We start from the raw sequence: 22,765 nt of genomic DNA, 5'->3' as shown, positions 1-22,765 counted from the left end.
ATATATGGCTCTTGGTAAGCACTTAAGGTCAATAAATCGATTGTTAAATCAGTTTCCGATCAATAGTATTGATTTCTGTTAGGAATAGAGATAGTTTCGATCGTATTTACCATATCAATAAAATACATGCAATGCTGTTCAAATTTGTTTTTCTTTTTCTTACATTATTAGGGTAAAGAAAAAACAAATCAGTCATATCTCAAACTTAACTTTTTATTTGTTGTTATGGTTATAACATTCAAAGGAAACTTAAGTTCCAAGGTTTAATTCAACTCTAAAGTCCATCTAAAATAATACACGAAAAATTCTCGATACTTATCGCAATTGTTGCTTGCAATATCAATAGTTATCGCAATAGTGATTTCCAGACCAATAGTCACCCTTTTTGGAAAGTACATGATAACGCTGATAGACACATGACATTCATGGCGAAATACACATTCACTAAGAGTCTATATTTAATACAAGGAAACGATAACTTGCTCAAGTGAAAGATGGCAATATTATTGTTTTACGGTATAATTATAAATAATGTCTAGATTAAGTGAAAGAGAAAATTACGAATATATGAATTACTTCGATTAAAGTAGTGTTCAATGTTCATACAGTTGATTTGCTCAAAACTCTGAACAAATTTGTTTCACTATGACCACAAGAAAACATACACCCTCGTCTCAGCTTGTACTTCGCACTTGGCTGCCTTACTTAGACCTTTGCTCAAAATAAACTTGTATGGCCAGTCCATGAAATACAATTTTTTCTTTCATATTGTTTAGACCTTAGAAGTGTATTTACACATTCAAGGGCATGCGTGATAGATTAATTCCCATTTCATCCCATTCTACTGAAGGAAAAGTTTGAAATAGATATTGGTCGTAGGTCAATGAAAGAAATGGAATTATTTGCCATGAAAGGAAAAATATATTCTTGGTATTGAACTTTCAAAATATAACCAGCAAAATCTTTCATATAATCGGTTTTCAGTTATTATGGTTTCCTCTTTTTTCTTTTGGCCTACCTAAACTAAAGCTTGGAGTGACGATATACAACTTAAAATTGTAAGAAAGAACAAGAATGCATTCATTTTGCTCTTAGACAAATATTTAAAAAAACAATTCTTACTAAGGATACAAAACAAAGTATTGACTGCTATGTCACTGATCGAAGTATTTGATAATTTTGATAATGCAGAGTGAAAAAAACATAAATAAAACTATTTAAAACATCAAAACGAAATCACATTACGACTGAAAGCATTTTGTCCTTCAGAAATCGATTATCTATATATTGCGTGTAGATCTATTACCACTACTGTTGGTGTCATAAACTGAACCATTCAATATTCTAATAGATGAAGCTACAATATTAAAAAGCTAGGTTCTTTAATATTGGATCCATTTTGACGGCTTTCTCACTGTGAAAATTCCATTCCCTTACTCAACTATATGCACATTATTTAATTTGAATATCAAGCCTTCAAACAGATCAGAAAAGCACGTAAGTCAACACACCAAAATTAGAAAACCGCGCCAAATATTCTAACAGTGTAAGTCAAGTGATAAGCGGTCTCATTCACTCGTCGGTCGCCATAGAAAAGTTCCAATCGTGATGCACAAGATATACCTGCTAGTTCAGTCAAAGAGAATATTGTTATTTCGGAACTGAAACCACGTGTATCCGTTATACTGCTACAACATAAGATCAGCTGTTTCTCGTGACGTCATCCACGTCACAACACGCGAGGTCAAACAGTGCCGCTTCAAACAGTATTCCAGTTATATCACGGCGTGGCAGCTTAATATGGAAGGAAAGCCCGAAGTGATGCAGGTCTCAGACTTTTAACCCTTATTGGTGAAACCCAGAAGCACGGGTATGGTGCTGACAAACCTAGAAACATAATCGGGACGAACCCTGTCACTGTGCGTTTCATACAAACGTACATCACAAATCAGGTCCATACGTGAAAGATCGCCCTATGTTTAATCACTGACATGGGGAATTACGTTTGCAGGGAATGAACAAGAGCCGATCTGGACTTTAAGCTGTTGTCAATTTTGAATATCTTCAACTGTGTATGGAGATGAAAATTATCTCTATTTTAAAATTCAGCGCCGGTAAAATTTGAATACTTTTACATATCTGTCAGATGTAACATACAGCAGGCCGTCACCATCAAGAGAGACACCACAAGGGTCTATCAGGCCATCCTGTTGTGTGAGGACATCTCTGACAAACTGCCCCGACTCTGTCAGCTGAATCACCTTGTCGGAGTCATAGTCTACAAGCAGGATATCTCCTGTGCTGGTTGTTGTGATACCCCGAGGGTGTGTCAGAGCTCTGTCTCCCGTGGGAGTGTGTGTGAAAACAGCGTCCCCTTCACTGGTCACACACACAAGGGATTTTACTTCTCTTTCACTGACTATCAAGTTGTTGTTTCTGGTGACATGGATGTAGTCTGGACTCCCTATCACCCCCGTGTTGATAGACCTCAGTATCCTCCCTGTCATGTCCAGTATGTCAACAGAGTGAGACTGTCTATATGTACCTGCCGCCAGCTGTGAAGGACTCAGAAAGGCCAGAGCGTAGTAATCCTTGCTTGTTTTGATAGTTGACAGTAATACAGGACTTGGGGTTACATTCACTGTGACTATTTCCTTACTGTCTGGAACACTGACAAATATCTGACTCTCACATAACTTGGCTATTTGAAAAGGACTATCAGAAAGCAGTAGCTGATTATGAAAGGATTGGAGGTTTGATGTGTAATATGTTTCGAGACTGGTGTTATAATAATCTGCCACTACCGTCACTTTGATGTCACCAACAGTCAACACTGTGACGTCAACCAACCAAGGATCCTCCCCGTCCCCATCTTCCTTGCAATCAATGGTGTGATATAGAACAGGAGAAGACTCGGGGTCACTCACATCATGGATGACTTCAACCTCCCCCAGCTGTAGCTCATCAACTGCTTTACTCAGCTTGTCCAGGTCGTGTGTGAATACAACCCTTCCTGCTGCTGGTCTGTAGCCCGTGTCTCTGTTGTCTGTAGACGTTGCACCCATCGACTCATAAATGGCGTACATGTCCACCTCACAGTTGGACGTCACAGCATTGGATGTGAACTCATACTGCTGCTGGTACATCTGTAGCTCGATCTTCTGGGATTTTATATCTGCTTGTAACTCATGTAATTGTTCATCAGTAGCTTTGTCGATGTCTCCAAGGAGTTGCTTCTCTTTTCTTAAAATAGCACGCATCACTGTCTCCCGTGTCTTTATGACTTGATCTTTGAGGGTTTGTGAATTATTCTTCACATCCTGAATTGTAGATTTTCTCTGGGTTATGATATTATTCGTAGCTGCAATGTTGATTCCGAGTTTCTCTATTTTGCATGTCAGTTGTTCCTTCACAAGAGGGATGGTGCTCTCTATTGTATCAACATCCTTACATGTCCTGTGTTTTATACTGCAGCATATCGTGCATATTGCCTGCTTGCAGTCCTTACAGAACAATTTCACCTTTTCGTCTCTGTGGACTTTACACATGAAGCGACGCTTGACCTTTGTTTTGGTGTGATCAGACAAGTGAGCGACTTCATGGTCACACAACCCTGGCATCATGTTGTGCAGCTGAAGACATCCTTCACAGAACACAACATCGCAGACAGAGCACCAAATTGTGGCAGGAGTTGTCTTTCCTTGTTTTGTACAAACACTGCACAAGTGTTCCTCCACAGCTGAAAAGGCAAATGGGCTTTATTTCAAATGTCATTAAACATGATAAGGATCGGACACTATCTAACAATATAATAAACACGTTATTTTTTTCAGAATGTACACATCCATTTTGTAGGTTAATATATTATATATCACATGTTGTAAAGAAACAATTTTGCTGTTGAACACAATGTAGGAATCCCTGGTAAAAAATGAGCTTATGTAAATGATAAGCAGAAGAGGTGTTATAACGCCATTTATGCTGGGAGTCCTCAATGACAGAACGCTCAACAGATGTGCTTTGTCACTCTGGCGGGTCAAGTGTTCAACTCTGCACAGCGCAGTGTGCCGTCTAAAACAACAGTGCCAACCGTCATCTTTTTGAAAAGATGTCAGAGACCGGATTTAATTAAATAGAAATACAAGGTGTTTGTTTCTTGCTGTGAAAACACGTTTGGTTTATGAAAACCGACAGGGACAATAACGATATATGAACTAATTTATAAGGATTTGTTTTAATTCGAGAAAAACAACCTATACATGGAGTTTAAAAAAGAGTATAACCAGTTTGGTGCATATGGAGATCAATTCGATTACAACATATGCGCACCATTATTCGAAAAGGGCGACAATGAGACATTATCAATATGTCGTATGTCGCATTGTCACGCTGTCGCGTACATTTACGACTTATATACACATTTGTCATGGGGCGACAATACGACATATTTTGACCCAGAAAAATCTCACGTTGTCGCAATGCGACAAATGGCAAAATGTCGCATTGTCGCGCTTTATATAATTTTGACACTTTTTGCTTGTTTTTGTAATGCGACAATGCGACAATGTCCCTTGCAGGATTCAACAGAACACCGATCTACCGCTCTCCGGGCAGACACTATATCATTAGACCAAGAATGTCCTTGTTTTCTGCAACCAACACCTTAATATAATTATAAGGCTCAACACCTGGGATCGTATTGAAAAAATACATTGTCCAAGAAAATTATTGAAAAAACTAATTTTGCTTCTGGTGTACGTGCAAGTAAGATCAACTCCACAGATAAAGTTAATATTTTAACAATTATTTTCTAGCTTGTAAACAACATCTGAAAGGAATGACCATTTGGAAGGAGCGTGTTAACAAGTTGTATGTATTTTCCTGAGCTACTGCTGTAAATCAGAACCAGAAGAGTATTATTTGCTGCCTTGAACAAAATACAGATGTACATTACACACTACAGATGAAATAGCATAATTTCAGTTGGGATTCCATAATGACATAAATTTTAACCATAAGTTATTTATAATCGTTATCCATGATTTGTCACAATGGAGGGTCAGGTGTTCAATTCGTGGCACAGCCTTGGCAGTAAGATGCAACTGAGATCAAGTCCACAGATAAATATCATAACAATTATTTACTAGCTTGTAAACAACATCTAAAAGGAATGACGAGTTGGAAGGGGTTGGTAAATACTTTTATGTAATTCTATTTAGTTATGGCACTATATATTTGAGTTACATTAGATTTCATTGGTGGGTCAGGCTGTAATGTGTTTGTCTTTGTGGGAAATGAATACTTATCCTGCATCAAAATCTATTAACATGAAGACATAATAAGCCATTCTTATTAGCGAATGCTTGTTTAAGTTCGCGTATGGTTGTGTTTATATATCCCAAACCAAGGTTTATTAGTCAGGCAGTACAATAATAAGCTGATTACCCCTTGTGTCGGGTCCAAAGTCGTCCATCAGGCCCTGTATGACGTGGCTTGGTTTCAGCTGACTGACCCACTCCTCAACTGGACTGTCAGGGTTGGTCACTTTCGTCTGTTGTCTACAGGAGGGACATCGGATGGACTTGGCTTGTACTGCTTCCGGCTGTGTATAGGTGTATTTCAGCAGACAGGACTTGCAGAATGTATGATGACAGTGAAGCGTGGCAGGGTCTGTGAACACCTCTGTACAGATGGCACAGGAGAGGTGGTTCTCTGTCAGCTTCTTAGCGGTCGCCATCTGAAGCTAAATGAAGTATAGATGCATGTGCTGTTGACATAATCATAAAACATTAGATGACTGCATCAACCCCGACATCCAGTAAGTAACATCTTTACAAGGCAGTGAGACGGGAGAGAAAAGAAGACGCCCCACTGCATTGTATATATGTGGTGCTGCTGTGTGTAAAGGGGGGTAACTCTTGTTACCATACTCTACCCTGAGCAATATGAGGAATGAATACCATGTTTTGAAATCATGATCAGCTGTCGTTTCCGTTTTGGGACAATTTCAACAAACACAGTGATGTTTCAGCGTCTTGAAGTGAAAGGCAAATCAAGTTTGAGAGACCCCTCGCACCTACCTCGAACACCACACGTTCTTCAATACCTTGACTTCCTTGTTGCCTGTCACTCCGCAACTTTGTCACATCAAGTTGTCAAAAATTGGCGTTAATTATATGCGCACCGTCCTCTGTAAAGTAAAACTGTTTGATTTAAGAAATGCCAAGAATACATGTATTAACTACTTATATGATAATATTGTAGTTGTTCCCAGTGACACAAAATCTCCACAAGACTGTATGACAAGAGGGATGACTCTCCAGTAGTCATCCTTCCCTTTATGTTGTGCAACAGTCAACCGGATCCAGCCTTCGGTGTCTACATTTGATTTCACAACTTTTTCAGATCGAACATGCTCTTTCAAAGAATATTTCAAAGAGCTTCGTACTAATCTTCCTCAAAAGTTGTTTGATACAAGTTACAACAACCAAGGCGTCAGTAAAGCTTTCAACATCGTTTATGTTAAAACATTTGGAGGACATTGCCTGTGCATGTGTTTGTGATGGGTGCCACCGGTGGACTAGGATGCGCATACATTTTAGCGAACACGTGGTGTCATCACTATTTGACAGTGATTTATAAACGCATGTTCATGATGTAGTCATGATTGTACAGTGGACTTATTTCTTTGATAATGGAAATATTTGGTCGGATGTATTTAACCAAGCCAGTGATCCACAACCATCTCATATCTGTGACATCAACACATTGTGAAATATCAATATTAATATCAATATTACACTCTTTGTTACAGAACCATTTGTTAAGTTAATGTCTTCGTTATCGCACTGTGGCTGTTTATTACACTATCGTTTTTAATATTATATTCTTTCATATGAACTTCCATATTCATTAAATATATCTTTCATTTTTGTTCTGTCTTTGTATCACCATTTGTGTCGGAATTATTGCTCATTCTAGGCCGAGACATGACTATTTACAGATCGCCAGGCTTGAGCATTGCTGAATGTGGCTTATTTATATTCTGACATTGACAAACACATCACAGGTTATATTAAGTAGAGAATGTACGTATCACAACAAAATGTGAGTTGCATGGATCTGAATATATTGGTATTTGTGTAAGATATTAACTCTTTGTCTTTCAGCGTCACTGGCCACTCTGGCAGTGTTTGGATTATTTTGTATGGAATGTATTTATTTTCTAAAATCCACGTGAAAACATGAACATCGAATTGTCTTCATTTAACTCCTTGACATGTGTCATAAACACTGGTCCATTCCACAGCTAACTCTGCAAGGTAAGTAATTGTATGGTTTTTTTTGCTCCTATATCAAATATGTGTGTCTTTACTCACTCACTCACTCACTCACTCACTCACTCACTTACTTAATTACTCGCTCACTTGCTAATAATCCAGCGTACTCCTCTCTACACATACACACATAAGGATATATCATACGCATGTGTGGATGTTGTTCAAAGGGACATAACTCTGATCAAAACTTGGCCATCACTACAACGCCTCGCTTGACCCGAGAAGCTCACCTTTGAGTGTCATGAATGTACGATAGGCATGGACGATAGCCTATCGTCCATTCATAACAGTTCTCTTACATAAGCAGCTTAGATGACACGTGTATGCTAATATGCGCAGTGGGGAAGGGGTGGATGTATCTAGGTTGGGGACACATACAGAAGTTTACTGACGACCTCATTTCTACTTTCGTTTTAACAGGTCACTATGACCTCAGATAAATGTAGGCAAAACCTTGTCTACCTATCTGCTATTAGTTTATGTCGATAACAGTAGTATTCTAGAATTTGATCCTTAATCAACGATACAGAAATTTATGGATGCAATCACAGTTGACTCCTGTGGTATACATCGATATCAAGCTTTCTATCTTCAAGTGAAACAGTGGTCAATAGCAGGTTTACATTATAACATAGATAACGCAGCAATGCACTGTTGGCCAACTCAAAATCTATATTTGTACGTGAAATGTTTTCAAAATACGTGACATACCGATATTACGATGGGGGCGCCTGCTCTCTGAAGGCGTCCCACTTCCTGCTTGCTGGCTCGTGTCACGTGACATAACTTAGCTCACGTGATCCGTTGACGTCAGGTATAAACATGTTTCAAAGCAACTATTTACGACACTATTGTGGTGGCCAGTGACATCTGTCTGGTCATTGCCTACCATGATAACATGTTGGTTTGGATGTTAAATATTAATAATAGAAACGCCCCTGAAACATGTACAATCAATGCAACGATCCCGGTTATAGTACATGCTTTCTGATTCCGGCATTTATCTCAAATACTAATTCCCACTGTAATTTGAATGTAAATATGAACAGTAATTCGTACATGACGAGAGATATGATACCACAGTTCTGAGAAAACCAACTGCCGAATGAAACAAAATATAATAGTAATAATTTTTTTAAATCATTTCATAAAACATAAAACTGTTCAAATCTAATTAAAAGTAATTTTCCCTCCTTATTAAGCAGATTGAAATAAAAAATGCAGCAAAAAGGGTGTTTGAGTGATCCTGGCATAGTCAGGCTTGTTAGGCTCATCATCTGCTCAGTGCCCTCGCACCCTCTACACGCAGCCCAGACAGCGAATTGGACTTCTCCCAGGAAGCGCTGCCCAGTCGAACTCACCTTTAACTTCTCGGAGTATGTGAAGACTCCCCAACTCTGCAGCCTTCTGCATTACCCAGATTGTCAGAGAGGCTGTATTCCTGGCAGCAAATCCGGGTAATCTCTTATGTCAATCAACAGATCGGTAGGTACCAAAACTAAGGCACCATTGGTGGGGATACTGAGAGACAAGTCTTCCTGGGTCAGTACAATATAACTTCCAATGATTTTCAAGCAATATTTTGGTATAATGAATATCCTTGTAGAACGGTGAGTACTTTGTTATAATCCAAACCTTTGACTGTTTATGATATTAAATAATATGCTTTGAAACTCAAATATCTTCTTCAATATGCAACATTTTAAAAACTGATGAGCCATCATCCTTATATTTAAAACAATATCATCACCATTGAAGGAATTAAAATTTATGTGCATTATACATTTACTTGTTGCAATTCCCTATTTTGACCGATACCCGACAGATAATGAGCCCATCCACTTCAACAGCAGAACCTCAGAACTGCAGAAAGCAATCCTGCACTCGGGTACCAGCACGTTGGCCGCTATCTGACATGCGACCCTACATCCGACGATACACAGTAGAACCTTTCGCACTATACCCGCATCAACACTGGAAGTCCGACAAACCGTTTAGTTACTAAAGAAAGGCAGTACGCAAGGCTGTAACGGATCAGACTGACTATTCAGGAACCACACACAGACTTGTTACGTTCTCAAGACGCTTTGATATAAAGGACAATCATTTCGCTACATATAGAGTGGAAAAGATCAGTTTGTAAATCTTCGAATACGAGAACATCAGGTAAAGTGAGGGACGCACACGACACTTCACCGAGGATTGCGACGAGTTAAACAACTGTTCAGGAACCATCACGACCCTAAACATTTCGACCAAGAACCACGCATATTAAATTTTATCCTTGATTTAGCTGGATTACTTATGTAATATGTTGAGTTATTAAACAAATAATTGCTCAAACAAAATATACCGAGACACGGAAACTTCCAACTATGCATTATGAGGGTATTGAGAACCCAGGTTTTTTCTCAGTAATATCCACATTCTTTTCATCACAATATTATTTTTCACCATACCCGCGAATTGATGGGCTTTTGACCAATGGTTACAGGAGCATTTCGTCCGGACTAGTGAGGGAGTTGCGCCGCCTTTATATTAGTTGTCGGTAAAACCTGAGGAAAATTATTTATCGCATATACCCTGAATTAAACTGCAGTGACAGCTTGTAGAAATACCAGAATTGACAGTAGACACAACTGATGCCATCGAGGACAGGTGTAGAACTAAAGCAGTTTTTAAAAGTCAAAAAAATTATTATATCCTCATTTGTATCTTGGATATGAGAGGTAGCGAGTGTATTGTCCGGATATAGTTGTGTAATGTTAAAGTGATATTTAGGGTGACTTCAATCAATGCTACAGTTTAAAGAAATACTATACATCAGTACAAACAACTGATACCAATGAAGACACATCTAAACCAATTCTCAAAGCATCCACACACTGTTATAGCCTCCATAAATAGCTGCACGCTCGTTGTGTTATATATGTGTTCAGCACACGTTGAAGCCTTGACGAACTCTGTTGTTTAACTGATAATCTAAAGGCTTGCACCATACCTGAATACGTGAACAGGTTTCTCAACGCACGTCAGATATGTTGTAAGTCTTTCATCACGTGATCTCTTATTTAGTTTTGTGAGTGAGTGAATTGGGTTTATTAACCCGACGGCCTTGCTGTCCGCCGGCTTTGCATACCGCTCAATGCCGCACTGTGATAACGTCACGGTTTCAAAGACGTATACATTGTATCAAAAGTATTACAACGTTCTTATTTCTTCACAAAGTGTAACCAAATTGTATAACATGCAACTCGAGTTGATTGTCTTTCCATCACCATCTGAAGTCAACAAATCCAAAAGATCTAGTCACTGCCTAGCAATGGATAAAAGTGCTGGTGTTGTAAGTTTCCTACTTTTCTACATCAATCGTAATATGGAAGCACCCGAATACGACACATGAAGTCAAGTAAGCGTCATGGTTTGAAATCTAGATGTCCAATAATTCATATCATTGGAAAGTAGGGGTGTCACAATTAATCGAAATATTGATATATGGCTCTTGGTAAGCACTTAAGGTCAATAAATCGATTGTTAAATCAGTTTCCGATCAATAGTATTGATTTCTGTTAAGAATAGAGATAGCTTCGATCGTATTTACAATATCAATAAAATACATGCAATGCTGTTCAAATTTGTTTTTCTTTTTCTTACATTATTAGGGTAAAGAAAAAACAAATCAGTCATATCTCAAACTTTATTTTTTATTTGTTGTTATGGTTAGAACATTCAAAGGAAACTTCAGTTCCAAGGTTTAATTTAACTCTAAAGTCCATCTAAAATAATACACTGAAAATTATCGATATTTATCGCAATTGTTGCTGCAATATCAATAGTTATCGCACTAGTGATTTCCAGACCAATAGTTAAGCCTTCAAACAGATTTGAAAAGCAACATCCCAAATTAGAAAACCGCGCCAAATATTTTAACAGTGTAAGTCAAGTGATAAGCGGTCTCATCACTCGTCGGTCGCCGTACTGCCACAACATTAGATCTGCTGTTTCTCGTGACGCGTCATCCACGTCACAACACGCCAGGTCAAATAGCGCCGCTTTAAACAGTATTCCAGTTATATCACGGCGTGGCAGCTTAATATGGAAGAAAAGATCGAAGTTGCTTGCAATATCAATAGTTATCACAATAGTGATTTCCAGACCAATAGTCACCCTTTTTGGAAAGTACATATGATAACGCTGATAGACATAAGAGTAGTCTATATTCAATACAAGGAAACGATAACTTGCTCAAGTGAAAGAAGGCAATATTATTGTTTTGTGGTATAATTATAAATAATGTCCAGATTAAGTGAAAGGGAAAATTACGAATATATGAATTACTTCGATTAAAGTAGTGTTCAATGTGTATACAGTTCATTTGCTCAAAACTCTGAACAAATTTGTTTCACTATAACCACAAGAAAACATACACCCTCGTCTCAGCTTGTATTTCGCACTTGGCTGCATTACTTAGACCTTTGCGCAAAATATACTTGTATGGCCAGTCCATGAAATACAATTTTTTCTATCATATTGTTTTATAAATTCGACCTTAGAAGTGTATTTACACATTCAAGGGCATACGGTACGTGATAGATTATTTCCAGTACCTTTCCCATTTCATCCCATTCTACTGAAGGAACAGTTTGAAATAGATAATGGTCATAGGTCAATGAAAAAAATGGAATTATTTGTCATGAAAGGAAAAATATATTCTTGGTATTGAACTTTCAAAATATAACCAGCAAATTCTTTAATATAAACGGTTTTCAGTTATTATGTTTTTCTCTTTTTGTCTTTTGGCCTACCTAAACTACAGCTTGGAGTGACGATATACAATTTAAAATTGTAAGAAAGAACAAGAATGCATTCATTGTGCTCTTAGACAAATATTTAAAAAATAATAAATTTCTTACTAAGGAAACAAAACAAAGTAATTACTGCTATGTCATTGATCGAAGTATTTGGTAATTTAGACAATGCAGAGTGAAATAAAACATAAATAAAACTATCTAAAACATCAAGACGAAATCACAATTACACTGAAAACATTTTGTCCTTCAGAAATCGATTATCTATATATTGCGTGGAGATCTATTACCATTACTGTTGATGTTATAAATTGAGCCAGTCAATATTCGGATAGATGAAACTACAATATTAAACAGCTAGGTTCTTTAATATTGGATCCATTTTGACGGCTTTCTCACTGTGAAAATTCAACTCCCTTACTCAACTACATGCACATTAATTTCTTGGAATATCAAGCCTTCAAAAGATATGCGCGTAAGTCAACATACCAAAATTAGAAAACCGCGCCAAATATTCTAACAGTGTAAGTCAAGTGATAAGCGGTCTCATTCACTCGTCGGTCGCCGTAGAAATTTTCCAATCGTGATGCACAAGATATACCTTCTAGTTAGTTCAAAGAGAATATTGTTATTTAGGAACTGAAAGCAGGTGTATCCGTTATACTGCCACAACATTTGATTCTCGTGACGTCATCCACGTCACAATACGCGAGGTCAAATAGCGCCGCTTTAAACAGTATTCAAGTTATATGACGGCGTGGCAGCTTAATATGGAAGGAAAGCCCGAAGTGATGCAGGTCTCAGACTTTTACCCGTTATTGGTGAAACCCAGGAGCACGGGTATGGTGTGGAAAACCTAGAAACATAATCGGGACGAACCCTGTCACTGTGCGTTTCATACAAACGGACATCACAAATCAGGTCAGATTTCCATACGTGAAAGATCGCCCTATGTTTAATCACTGACATGGGGAATTACGTTTGCAGGGAATTAACAAGAGCCGATCTGGACTTTAAGCAGCTGTCAATTTTGAATATCTTCAACTGTGCATTGAGATGAAAATTATCTCTATTTTAAAATTCAGCGCCAGTAGAATTTGAATACTTTTACATATCTGTCAGATGTAACATACAGCAGGCCGTCACCATCAAGACAGACACCACTAGGGTGTATCAGGCCATCCAGTTTTGTGAGGACATCTCTGACAAACTGCCCCGACTCTGTCAGCTGAATCACCTTGTGGGAGTCTGTGTCTACAAGCAGGATATCTCCCGTGCTGGTTGTTGTGACACCCTGAGGAAATGACAGAGCCCTGTCTACTGTGGGAGTGTAGGTGAAAACAGCGTCCCCTTCACTGGTCACACACACAAGGGATTTTACTTCTCTTTCACTGACTATCAAGTTGTTGTTTCTGGTGACATGGATGAAGGCTGGATCATCTATCAGCCCCGTGTTGATAGACCTCAGTATCCTCCCTGTCATGTCCAGTATGTCCACAGAGTGAGACTGTCCATATCCACCTGCCGCCAGCTGTGAAGGACTCAGACAGGCTAGAGCCCAGTACTGCTCGCTTGTTTTGATAGTTGACAGTAATACAGGACCTGGGGTAACATTCACTGTAACTATTTCCTTACTGCCTGGAACACAGACCGCTATCTGACTCTCACTTAACTTGGCTATTTGATAAGGACAACAAGAAAGCAGAAGCTGATTATCAAAGGATTTGAAGTTTGATGTGTAGTATGTTAGGAGTCTCTTGTTATTGTAATCTGCAACTACCACCACTTTGATGCCATCAACAGTCAACACTGTGACGTCAAACAAGCAAGGATCCCTCCCGTCCCCAGCTTCCTTGTAGTCAATGGTGTGATGTAGAACAGGAGAAGGCCCAGGGTCACTCACTCCATGGACGACTTGAACCTCCCCCAGTTGTAGCTCATCAACTGCTTTACTCAGCTTGTCCAGGTCGTGTGTGAATACAACGCTTCCTGCTGCTGGTCTGTTGTCCGTGTCTCTGTTGTCTGTAGACGTCTCACCCACCGACTCATAGACGGCATACATGTCCATCTCACAGTTGGACGTCACAGCATTGGCTGTGAACTCATACTGCTGCTGGTACATCTGTAGCTCGATCTCCTTGGATTTTATACCTGCGTGTAACTCATGTAATTGTTCATCAGTAGCCTTGTCAATGTCACCAAGGAGTTGCTTCTCTTTTCTTAAAATAGTACGCATCACTGTTTCCCGTGTCTTTATGACTTTATCTCTGAGGGTTTGTGAATTACTCTTCACATCTTGAATTGTAGATTTTCTCCAGGTTATGTTATTATTAGTAGCCGCCATGTTGATTCTGAGATGCTCTATTTTGTTTGTAAGTTGTTCCTTCACAAGAGGAGTCATACTCTCTATTGTGTCAACATCCTTACATGTCCTGTGTTTTATGCTGCAGCATATCGTGCATATTGCCTTCTTGCAGTCCTTACAGAACAACTTCACCTTTTCGTCTCTGTGGACTTTACACATGAAGCGACGCTTGACTTTTGTTTTGATGTGATCAGACAAGTGAGCTACTTCATGGTCACACAACCCTGGCATCATGTTGTGCATCTGGAGACATCCTTCACAGAACACAACATCGCAGACAGAGCACCAAGAAGTGGCAGGAGTTGTCTTTCCTTGTTTTGTACAAACACTGCACAAGTGTTCCTCCACAGCTGAAAAGGCAAATGGGCTTAATTTCAAATGTCATTAAACATGATAAGAATCGGACACTATCTAACAATATAATTAACACGTTAGTTTTGTCATAAATGTACACATCCATTTTGTAGGTGAATATATTATTTATTACAGGTTGGAAAGAAACAATATTGCTGTTGAACACAATGTAGGAATCCCTGGTCAAAAATGAGCTTCTGTAAATGATAAGCAGAAGAGGTGTTATATCGCCATTTATGCTGGGAGTCCTCAATGACAGAACGCTCAACAGATGTGCTTTGTCACTCTGGCGGTCAAGTGTTCAACTCTGCACAGCGAAGTGCGCCGTCTAAAACAACAGTGCCAACCGTCATCTATTTGAAAAGATGTCAGAGACCGGATTTAATTAAATAGAAATACAAGGTGTTTGTTTCTTGCTGTGAAAACACGTTTGGTTTATGAAAACCGACACGGACAATAACGATATGAACTAATTTATAAGGATTTGTTTTAATTTGAGAAAAACAACCTATACATGGAGTTTAAAAAAAGAGTATAACCAGTTTGGTGCATATGGAGATCAATTCGATTACAACATATGCGCACCATTATTCGAAAAGGGCGACAATGAGACATTATCAATATGTCGTGTGTCGCATTGTCACGCTGTCGCGTACATTAACGTCTTATATACACATTATTGATGGGGCGACAACGCGACATATTTTGACCTAGAAAAATCTCACGTTGTCGTCGTTAGGTTAAATAAAAAATATGATTGAAGGCACAACAATTCGACAAATGGCAAAAATGTCTTCTTGTCGCATTGTCGCGCTTTATATAATTTTGACACTTTTTGCTTGTTTTTGTAAGGGCGACAATGCGACAATGTGCCTTGTAGGATTCAACAGAACACCGATCTACCGCTCTCCGGGCAGACACTATATCATTAGACCACGAATGTCCTTGTTTTCTGCAAACAACACCTTAATATAATTATAAGGCTCAACACCTGAGATCGTATTGAAAAAATAAATTGTCCAAGAAAATTATTGAAAAAACTAATTTTGCTTCTGGTGTATGTGCAACTAAGATCAACTCCACAGATAAAGTTAATATTTTAACAACTATTTTCTAGCTTGTAAACAACATCTGAAAGGAATGACCATTTGGAAGGAGCGTGTTAACAAGTTGTATGTATTTTCCTGAGCTACTGCTGTAAATCGTAACCAGAAGAGTATTATTTGCTGCCTTGAACAAAATACAGACGTACATTACACACTACAGATGAAAAAGCATCATTTCAGTTGGGATTCCATAATGACATAAATTTTAACCATAAGTTGTTTATAAATCGTTATCCATGATTTGTCACAATGGAGGGCCAGGTGTTCAAATCGTGGCACAGCCTTGGCAGTAAGATGCAACTGAGATCAAGTCCACAGATAAATATCAAAACAATTATTTACTAGCTTGTAAACAACATCTAAAAGGAATGACGAGTTGGAAGGGGTTGGTAAAAATAAATTATGTAATTCTATTAAGTAATGACACTATATATTTGAGTTACATTAGATTTCATTGGTGGGTCAGGCTGTAATGTGTTTGTCTTTGTGGGAAATGAATACTTATCCTGCATCTATTAACATGAAGACATAATAAGCCATTCTATGAGCGAATGCTTGTTTAGTTCGCGTATGGTTGTGTTTATATATCTCAAACCAAGGTTTATTAGTCAGGCAGTACAATAATAAGCTGATTACTCCTTGTGCCGGGTCCAAAGTCGTCCATCAGCCCCTGTATGACGTGGCTTGGTTTCAGCTGACTGACCCACTCCTCTACTGGACTGTCAGGGTTGGTCACCGTCGTCAGTTGTCTACAGGAGGGACATCGGATGGACTTGGCTTGTAGTGCTTCCGGCTGTGTGTTGGTGTATTTTAGCAGACAGGACTTGCAGAATGTATGATGACAGTGAAGTGTGGCTGGGTCTGTGAACACCTCTGTACAGATGACGCAGGTGAGGTGGTTTTCGGTCAGCTTCTTAGCGGTCGCCATCTGAAGCAAATCGAACAGGTAAATGAAGTATAGATGCATGTGTTGTAGACATAATCATAAAACATTAGATGACTGCATCAACCCCGATGCCCAATAAGTAACATCTTTACAAGGCAGTGAGACGGGAGAGAAAAGAAGACGCCCCACTGCATTGTATATCTGTGGTGCGGCTGTGTGTAAAGGGGGGTAACTCTTGTTGTCATACTCTACCCTGAGTGAATATGAGGAATGAATACCATGTTTTGAAAACATGATCAACTGTCGTTTCCGTTATGGGCCAATTTCAACAAACACGGTGATGTTTCAGCGTCTTGAAGTGAAAAGTAAATCAAGTTTGAGACACCAATCGCACCTACCTCGAACACCACACGTTCTTCAATACCTTGACTTCCTTGCTGCCTGTCACCACGCAACTTTGTCACATCAAGTTGTCAAAAATTGGCGTTTTTTATATGCGCACCGTCCTCTGTAAAGTAAAACTGTTTGATTTAAGAAATGCCAAGAATACATGTATTTACTACTTATATGATAATATTGTAGTTGTTCTCAGTGACACAAAATCTCCACAAGACTGTATGACAAGAGGGATGACTCTCCAGTAGTCATCCTTCCCTTTATGTCGGGCAACAGTCCAGGGGATCCAGCCTTCGGTGTCTACATTTGATTTCACAACTTTTCAGATTGAGCATGCTCTTTCAAAGAATATTTCAAAGAGCTTCGTACTAATCTTCCTCAAAAGTTGTTTGATAAAAGTTACAACAACCAAGGCGTCAGTGACGCTGCCAACATCGTTTATGTTGAACATTTAGAGTACCTTGCCTGTGCATGTGTTTGTGATGGTGCCACTAGGAGGGCAGGATACGCACACCTTTTCGCGAACACCTGGTGTCATCACTATGTGATGGTGATTTATAAACACATGCTCATGATGTAGTCATGATTGTACAGTGGACTTATTTCTTTGATAATGGAAATATTTCGTCGCATGTATTTAACCAAGCCAGTGATCCACAACCATCTCATATCCGTGACATCAACACATAGTGAAATATCAATATTAATATCAATATTACACTCTTTGTTACAGACCCATCTGTTGAGGATAAGTTAACGTCTTCGTTATAGCACTGTGGCTGTTTATTACACTATCGTATTTAGTATTATATACTTTCATATGAACTTCCATAAACATTTAATATATCTGCTATTTTTGTTCTATCGATGGAGGTTCCACAACACATTTAAGCACTAGTATTCTGTGCTTCGTAAGAAGCAACTAAATCGAGGATTGGATGGTGTGAACACACACCCTTTGACCTGGTCAGCTTTGTGTCACCCTTTGTGTCGGAATTATTGCTCATTCCGGGCCGAGTCATGACTATTTACAGATCGCCAGGGTTGCACATTGCTGAATGTGGCTTATTTATATTGTGACATTGACAATAACATCACAGGTTATATTAAGTAAAAAATGTAGGTTTCACAACAAAATGTGAGTTACATGGATCTGAATATTTTGGTATTTGTGTAAGATATCAACTGTATGTATGTATGTATGTATGTATGTATGTATGTATGTATGTATGTATGTATGTATGTGTATGTAAAACTATGTGTCCTCACTCACTCACTTGCTAAAGATCCACCCCACTCCTACATACACACACACAAGTATATACCATATATACATGTGTTGATGTTGTTCAAAGGGACATAACTCTGATCAAATTTTCCGCATCACTACAACGGCTCGCTCGACCCGAGAAGCTCACCTATCGTCCATGCCATGTTTCATTACATTCATGAAACTTCTCTTACATTAGCAACTTAAATGACACGTGTATGATGATGTGTGCAATGGGGGAGGGGTGGAGGTTGAGGTGGGTATCTAGGTCGGGGACACCAGCAGAAGTTTACTGTCGACCTCTTTTCTACTTTCGTTAAAACAGGTCACTATGACCTCATGTAAATGTAGTCAAAACCTTGTCTACCTAGCTGGTATTTGTAAATGTCGATAACAGTAATATTCTAGGATTTGATCCCTAATCAACGATGCAGATTCAGCTGCTAACTGACATGATACAGAAATATATGGATGTAATCATAGTTGACTCCTGTAGTATACTTCGATCATTCGTCACCACTCGCCCCTTTCCGTAACCTGCGGCTTGTCCTGGAATAACACGAGTTGGTCACGAATGATAGGATACATCGATATCAAGCTTTCTGTGTTCAAGTGAAACAGTGGTCCTTGCAGGTATACATTATAACATAGGTAACGCAGCAATGTACTGTTGGCTTAAGAAACATCTATATTTATGTGTGTGAAATGTTATATAACTAGGTGACGTACCGATATTACAATGGGCGCGTCTGCTCTCTGAAGGCGTCTCACTTCCTGGTTGCTGGCTCGTGTCACGTGACATAACCTAGCTCAGGTGATCCGTTGACGGCAGGTATATACATGTTTCAAAGCAACTATTTACGACTCTATTGTGGTGGCCAGAGATATCTGTCTGCACACTGCCTACCATGATAACATGTTGGTTTGGATGTTAAATATTAATAATAGAAACGCCCCTGAAACATGTACAATCAATGCAACGATCCTGATTACAGCACATGCTTTCTCATTTCGGCATTTATCTGAAATACTAATTCCCACTGCAATATAAATAAAAATATATAGTAATTCGTACATGACCAGAGATATGATAGCACAGTTCTGAGAAAACCAATTGCCGAATGAAACAAAATAAAATAATTATAATTTTTGTAATAATTTCATAAAACATAAAACTGTTTCAATCTAATGAAACATAATTTTCCCATCTTATTAAGCAGACTGAAATAAAAAATGCAGCAAAAAGGGTGTTTGAGTGATCCTGGCATAGTCAGGCTTGTCAGGCTCATTTTCAGCTCAGAGCCCTTGTCCCCTCTACACGCAGCCCAGACAGCGAATTGGACTTCTCCCTGGAAGCGCTGTCCAGTCTAACCCACCAATAACTTCTCGGAGTATGTGAAGACTCCCCAACATTGCAGCCTTCTGCATTACCCAGATTGTCAGAAAGGCTGTATTCCTGGCAGCAAACCCGAGTAATCTCTGATGTCAATCAACAGATCGGTAGGTACCAAAACTAAGGCACCGAGAACAACGGGGAGTCGGACAACTTGGTACCTGGGGTGGAAGTGTGATAAATGTTTTTTGTAGAACGAGGTGACATGTTTTTCCTGAATCTAGTCAATCACATTGTCAAAAGGGACAGGTTTGTTGGCCTGGATAGGTCTGAGGCTGTATGCGGGCCTATTCTAAAGAATTTTGTATTTATCATTTTCGATGATGCATTATTATTAACTATATAGCAACTAGTGCAGACAAACTGCACCACAATCAAGGATCCATTTGAGCATCTTCTACAATTTGTCTCAAAGTTGTAGGGAGCACGGAAAGCCCAGTCGTCTAAGGCGCCGCGAATCGCTGTACAGTGAGTGAGTGAGTGAGTTGGGTTTAACGCCGCTTTTAACAGTATTCCAGTTATATCGCGGCGTGTCAGCTTAATGTGGGAGGAAAGCGCTGTACAGAGATGCGTCCTTTGGGCACGCCAGACACCTATGATTGTGGGTTCGAATCTCTGTTCTCCCGATTATGTTTCTAAGTTTGTCAGCACCATACCCGTGTTCGTTGGTTTCACCGAATTGTTTAACGTCTAAGACCTGCATCACTTCGGGCTTTCCTCCCACATTAAGCTGACACGCCGTGATATAACTGGAATACTGTTAAAAGCGGTGTTAAACCCAACTCAATCACTCACTCGAATTATAATATTCATATTCTAATATTCCGCCTTTTACAAAATTTGTGTCAACAGCCAGGGCAGTACGTTATGTTTTGTTTGCTCATTAAATCAGTACAGACTCAAGCAATGTCTGTCATGCTGAAAAATGACAGGTTACGAGAGGTGAGGATGTCAGATACCGCATACCTGTTTGGTTAATCTTTTATTGTACACTGAACATAAGCTGGTCATACGGGTATGAGTAAACATCTTTACATCGACAATGACATGCCGGTAGATAATAAACAACATAGTATGCTAGCCACAAACATCGACCAATAAGAATCGAGAAGTTTTCAAATGCATGGTAGAATGTATATTAAACACCTGTAGATACAAGACTTCACTAAACACCAGATTTCAGTTTATACTAGACGCCAGGAGATGCGAACCAACAATGTATATTAAACACATTAAAAAGCCAAGACTCGCTAGAGACAATGGTTATTCCTAACACACATTATCGTCCCAAAACACTGGTGTGATAACCTCAACGCGTCTATCTAATTTTGTCTGTTAAATGAGCGTGGATATGGTTATATATGCATGGAATAATCGTGTATATTCTCTTTTGCTATCAATAAGACAAATGCGTATGATAACGATACTTACAATGTACGATAGGTACGAAAAACGATTTTCCTATGAACTTTCTAAATCTCAGAACAACAGACATTCCCCTTTTGAAGAAATATTTGACAAAACCTGGGCCAGCTTTTGTACAAGTTCGATGTAGCTATCACAGATTATTAATTGACCTTTGGAGACATGGGAACATGGTGAACACATTACTTGTCTTTGCATGTGTTTGTGAGGGGTGCCACCCGTGGGGCAGGATCATAAACACATGCGCATTATACAATCGGAATCGTACAACCTTTCTCGCAAAAGACTCAAATGTTAGTCTCAAGAACGTATTATAGTCAGTGTGTCCAGTTCAACTCTGTGGTTTATGGGTCCATGCACAGTTCTTTACTCATGGCCTGTGTGCAGAACATTTCGGGTGTCCCGATGTGATATTGCTGGAACATTGCTACAAAGCGGCTTCAAACAATACTCTCTCACAGTCTAGTTTGGATTCGTTCATACATGCCGCCAGTTTTGGGCGATGTTTTAAATGCTGATACATGTCTTAAAAGTTTTAATTTGTAAAATTATTAACAAGACTGTTTATTTTCTTCAGGGCTTCCTGCAAAGAGTATTTAAAGTGCTGTCTACCTCACCAGACGCGTTTGCGCGTTTTAGGATCCGAGAAGAATAAATCATTACGCTCAGATTAATCAACTTTCACGAATCCGAAACTGAACAGAAATCCGGAATCCGAAATCGCTAACTGCGAGTGCCACTTCATGAACATACCCAAACCGCGGAAGAAAGAGACGAAGCAAGTTGGCATTGTTGCAATAGAGGAACGTGTATGGCGGTTTGCTTTGCCTCATGAAACCGTGTACCGCGGGCACATTGACTCATGCGCCTAGTGTTCATCCGAACTGTGGTAAAATAAGAAGCGTGTCCCTCAGACGGCTCGCCGAACAAAACAGATAAGCGTGATTGCAAAATGGCGTGCCAGCTGTTAAATTCGGATCCATTTGCTTCGCGAACACGCTGCATCTGTAATATCGGATCTTTAACGAAATTACGGAACGTAAAAAGGTTGACGATGTCTGTTGGGCGGCATGGAGAGCAACCGTTTGTGTCCCGTACCATTAACACAGCCCGCTGTAGCAGACATCGGACCCGTCATAGGGTAGGGCGATAGAAGGTGAGTCGGCATCCGTGAAGTGTCACTGAAATTCTGTGTGTGTATTTCGTTCGTATATAAAATCTGATCCGAAAGAGATAAACTGAATAGCCGCGTCAGTCGGATCTGCGCTGGTTAATCTTCTTTGTTCGTTTATGAGCTGGGATATTTGTTTCACATTTATTTCACTGCTTCACGTCATATAAAATAGTTCTCTGAATGTAGGACCATCTTCCCGGGGCAAGGGATGTTAATCCCTGGTCCAGACTCGATTATTTACTTACCGC

The 22,765-nt window shown here is 39.3% G+C and overlaps 1 protein-coding gene across 1 annotated transcript; it reads right to left on the bottom strand.

The window, feature by feature from the left end:
- Positions 1-199: 199 nt before the first annotated feature.
- LOC124136015 lies at positions 200-19,535 on the bottom strand. The gene is made up of 7 exons (XM_046501754.2): positions 19,255-19,535; positions 17,258-17,367; positions 16,610-16,901; positions 13,232-14,863; positions 8,052-8,131; positions 5,446-5,737; positions 200-3,739 (listed from the first exon to the last, which is right to left on the bottom strand). The coding sequence occupies exons 3-7, from the start codon at positions 16,899-16,901 to the stop codon at positions 2,106-2,108; spliced, it is 3,930 nt and encodes a 1,309-aa protein (XP_046357710.2). The 5' UTR covers positions 17,258-17,367; positions 19,255-19,535; the 3' UTR covers positions 200-2,105.
- Between the last annotated feature and the right edge of the window lie 3,230 nt (positions 19,536-22,765).

This window comes from Haliotis rufescens, unplaced genomic scaffold (genome assembly GCF_023055435.1).
Source record: "Haliotis rufescens isolate VD_foot unplaced genomic scaffold, xgHalRufe1.0.p SCAF_76, whole genome shotgun sequence".
NCBI lineage: Eukaryota > Metazoa > Mollusca > Gastropoda > Lepetellida > Haliotidae > Haliotis > Haliotis rufescens.
This window is presented reverse-complemented; position numbering and strand designations above follow the sequence as displayed.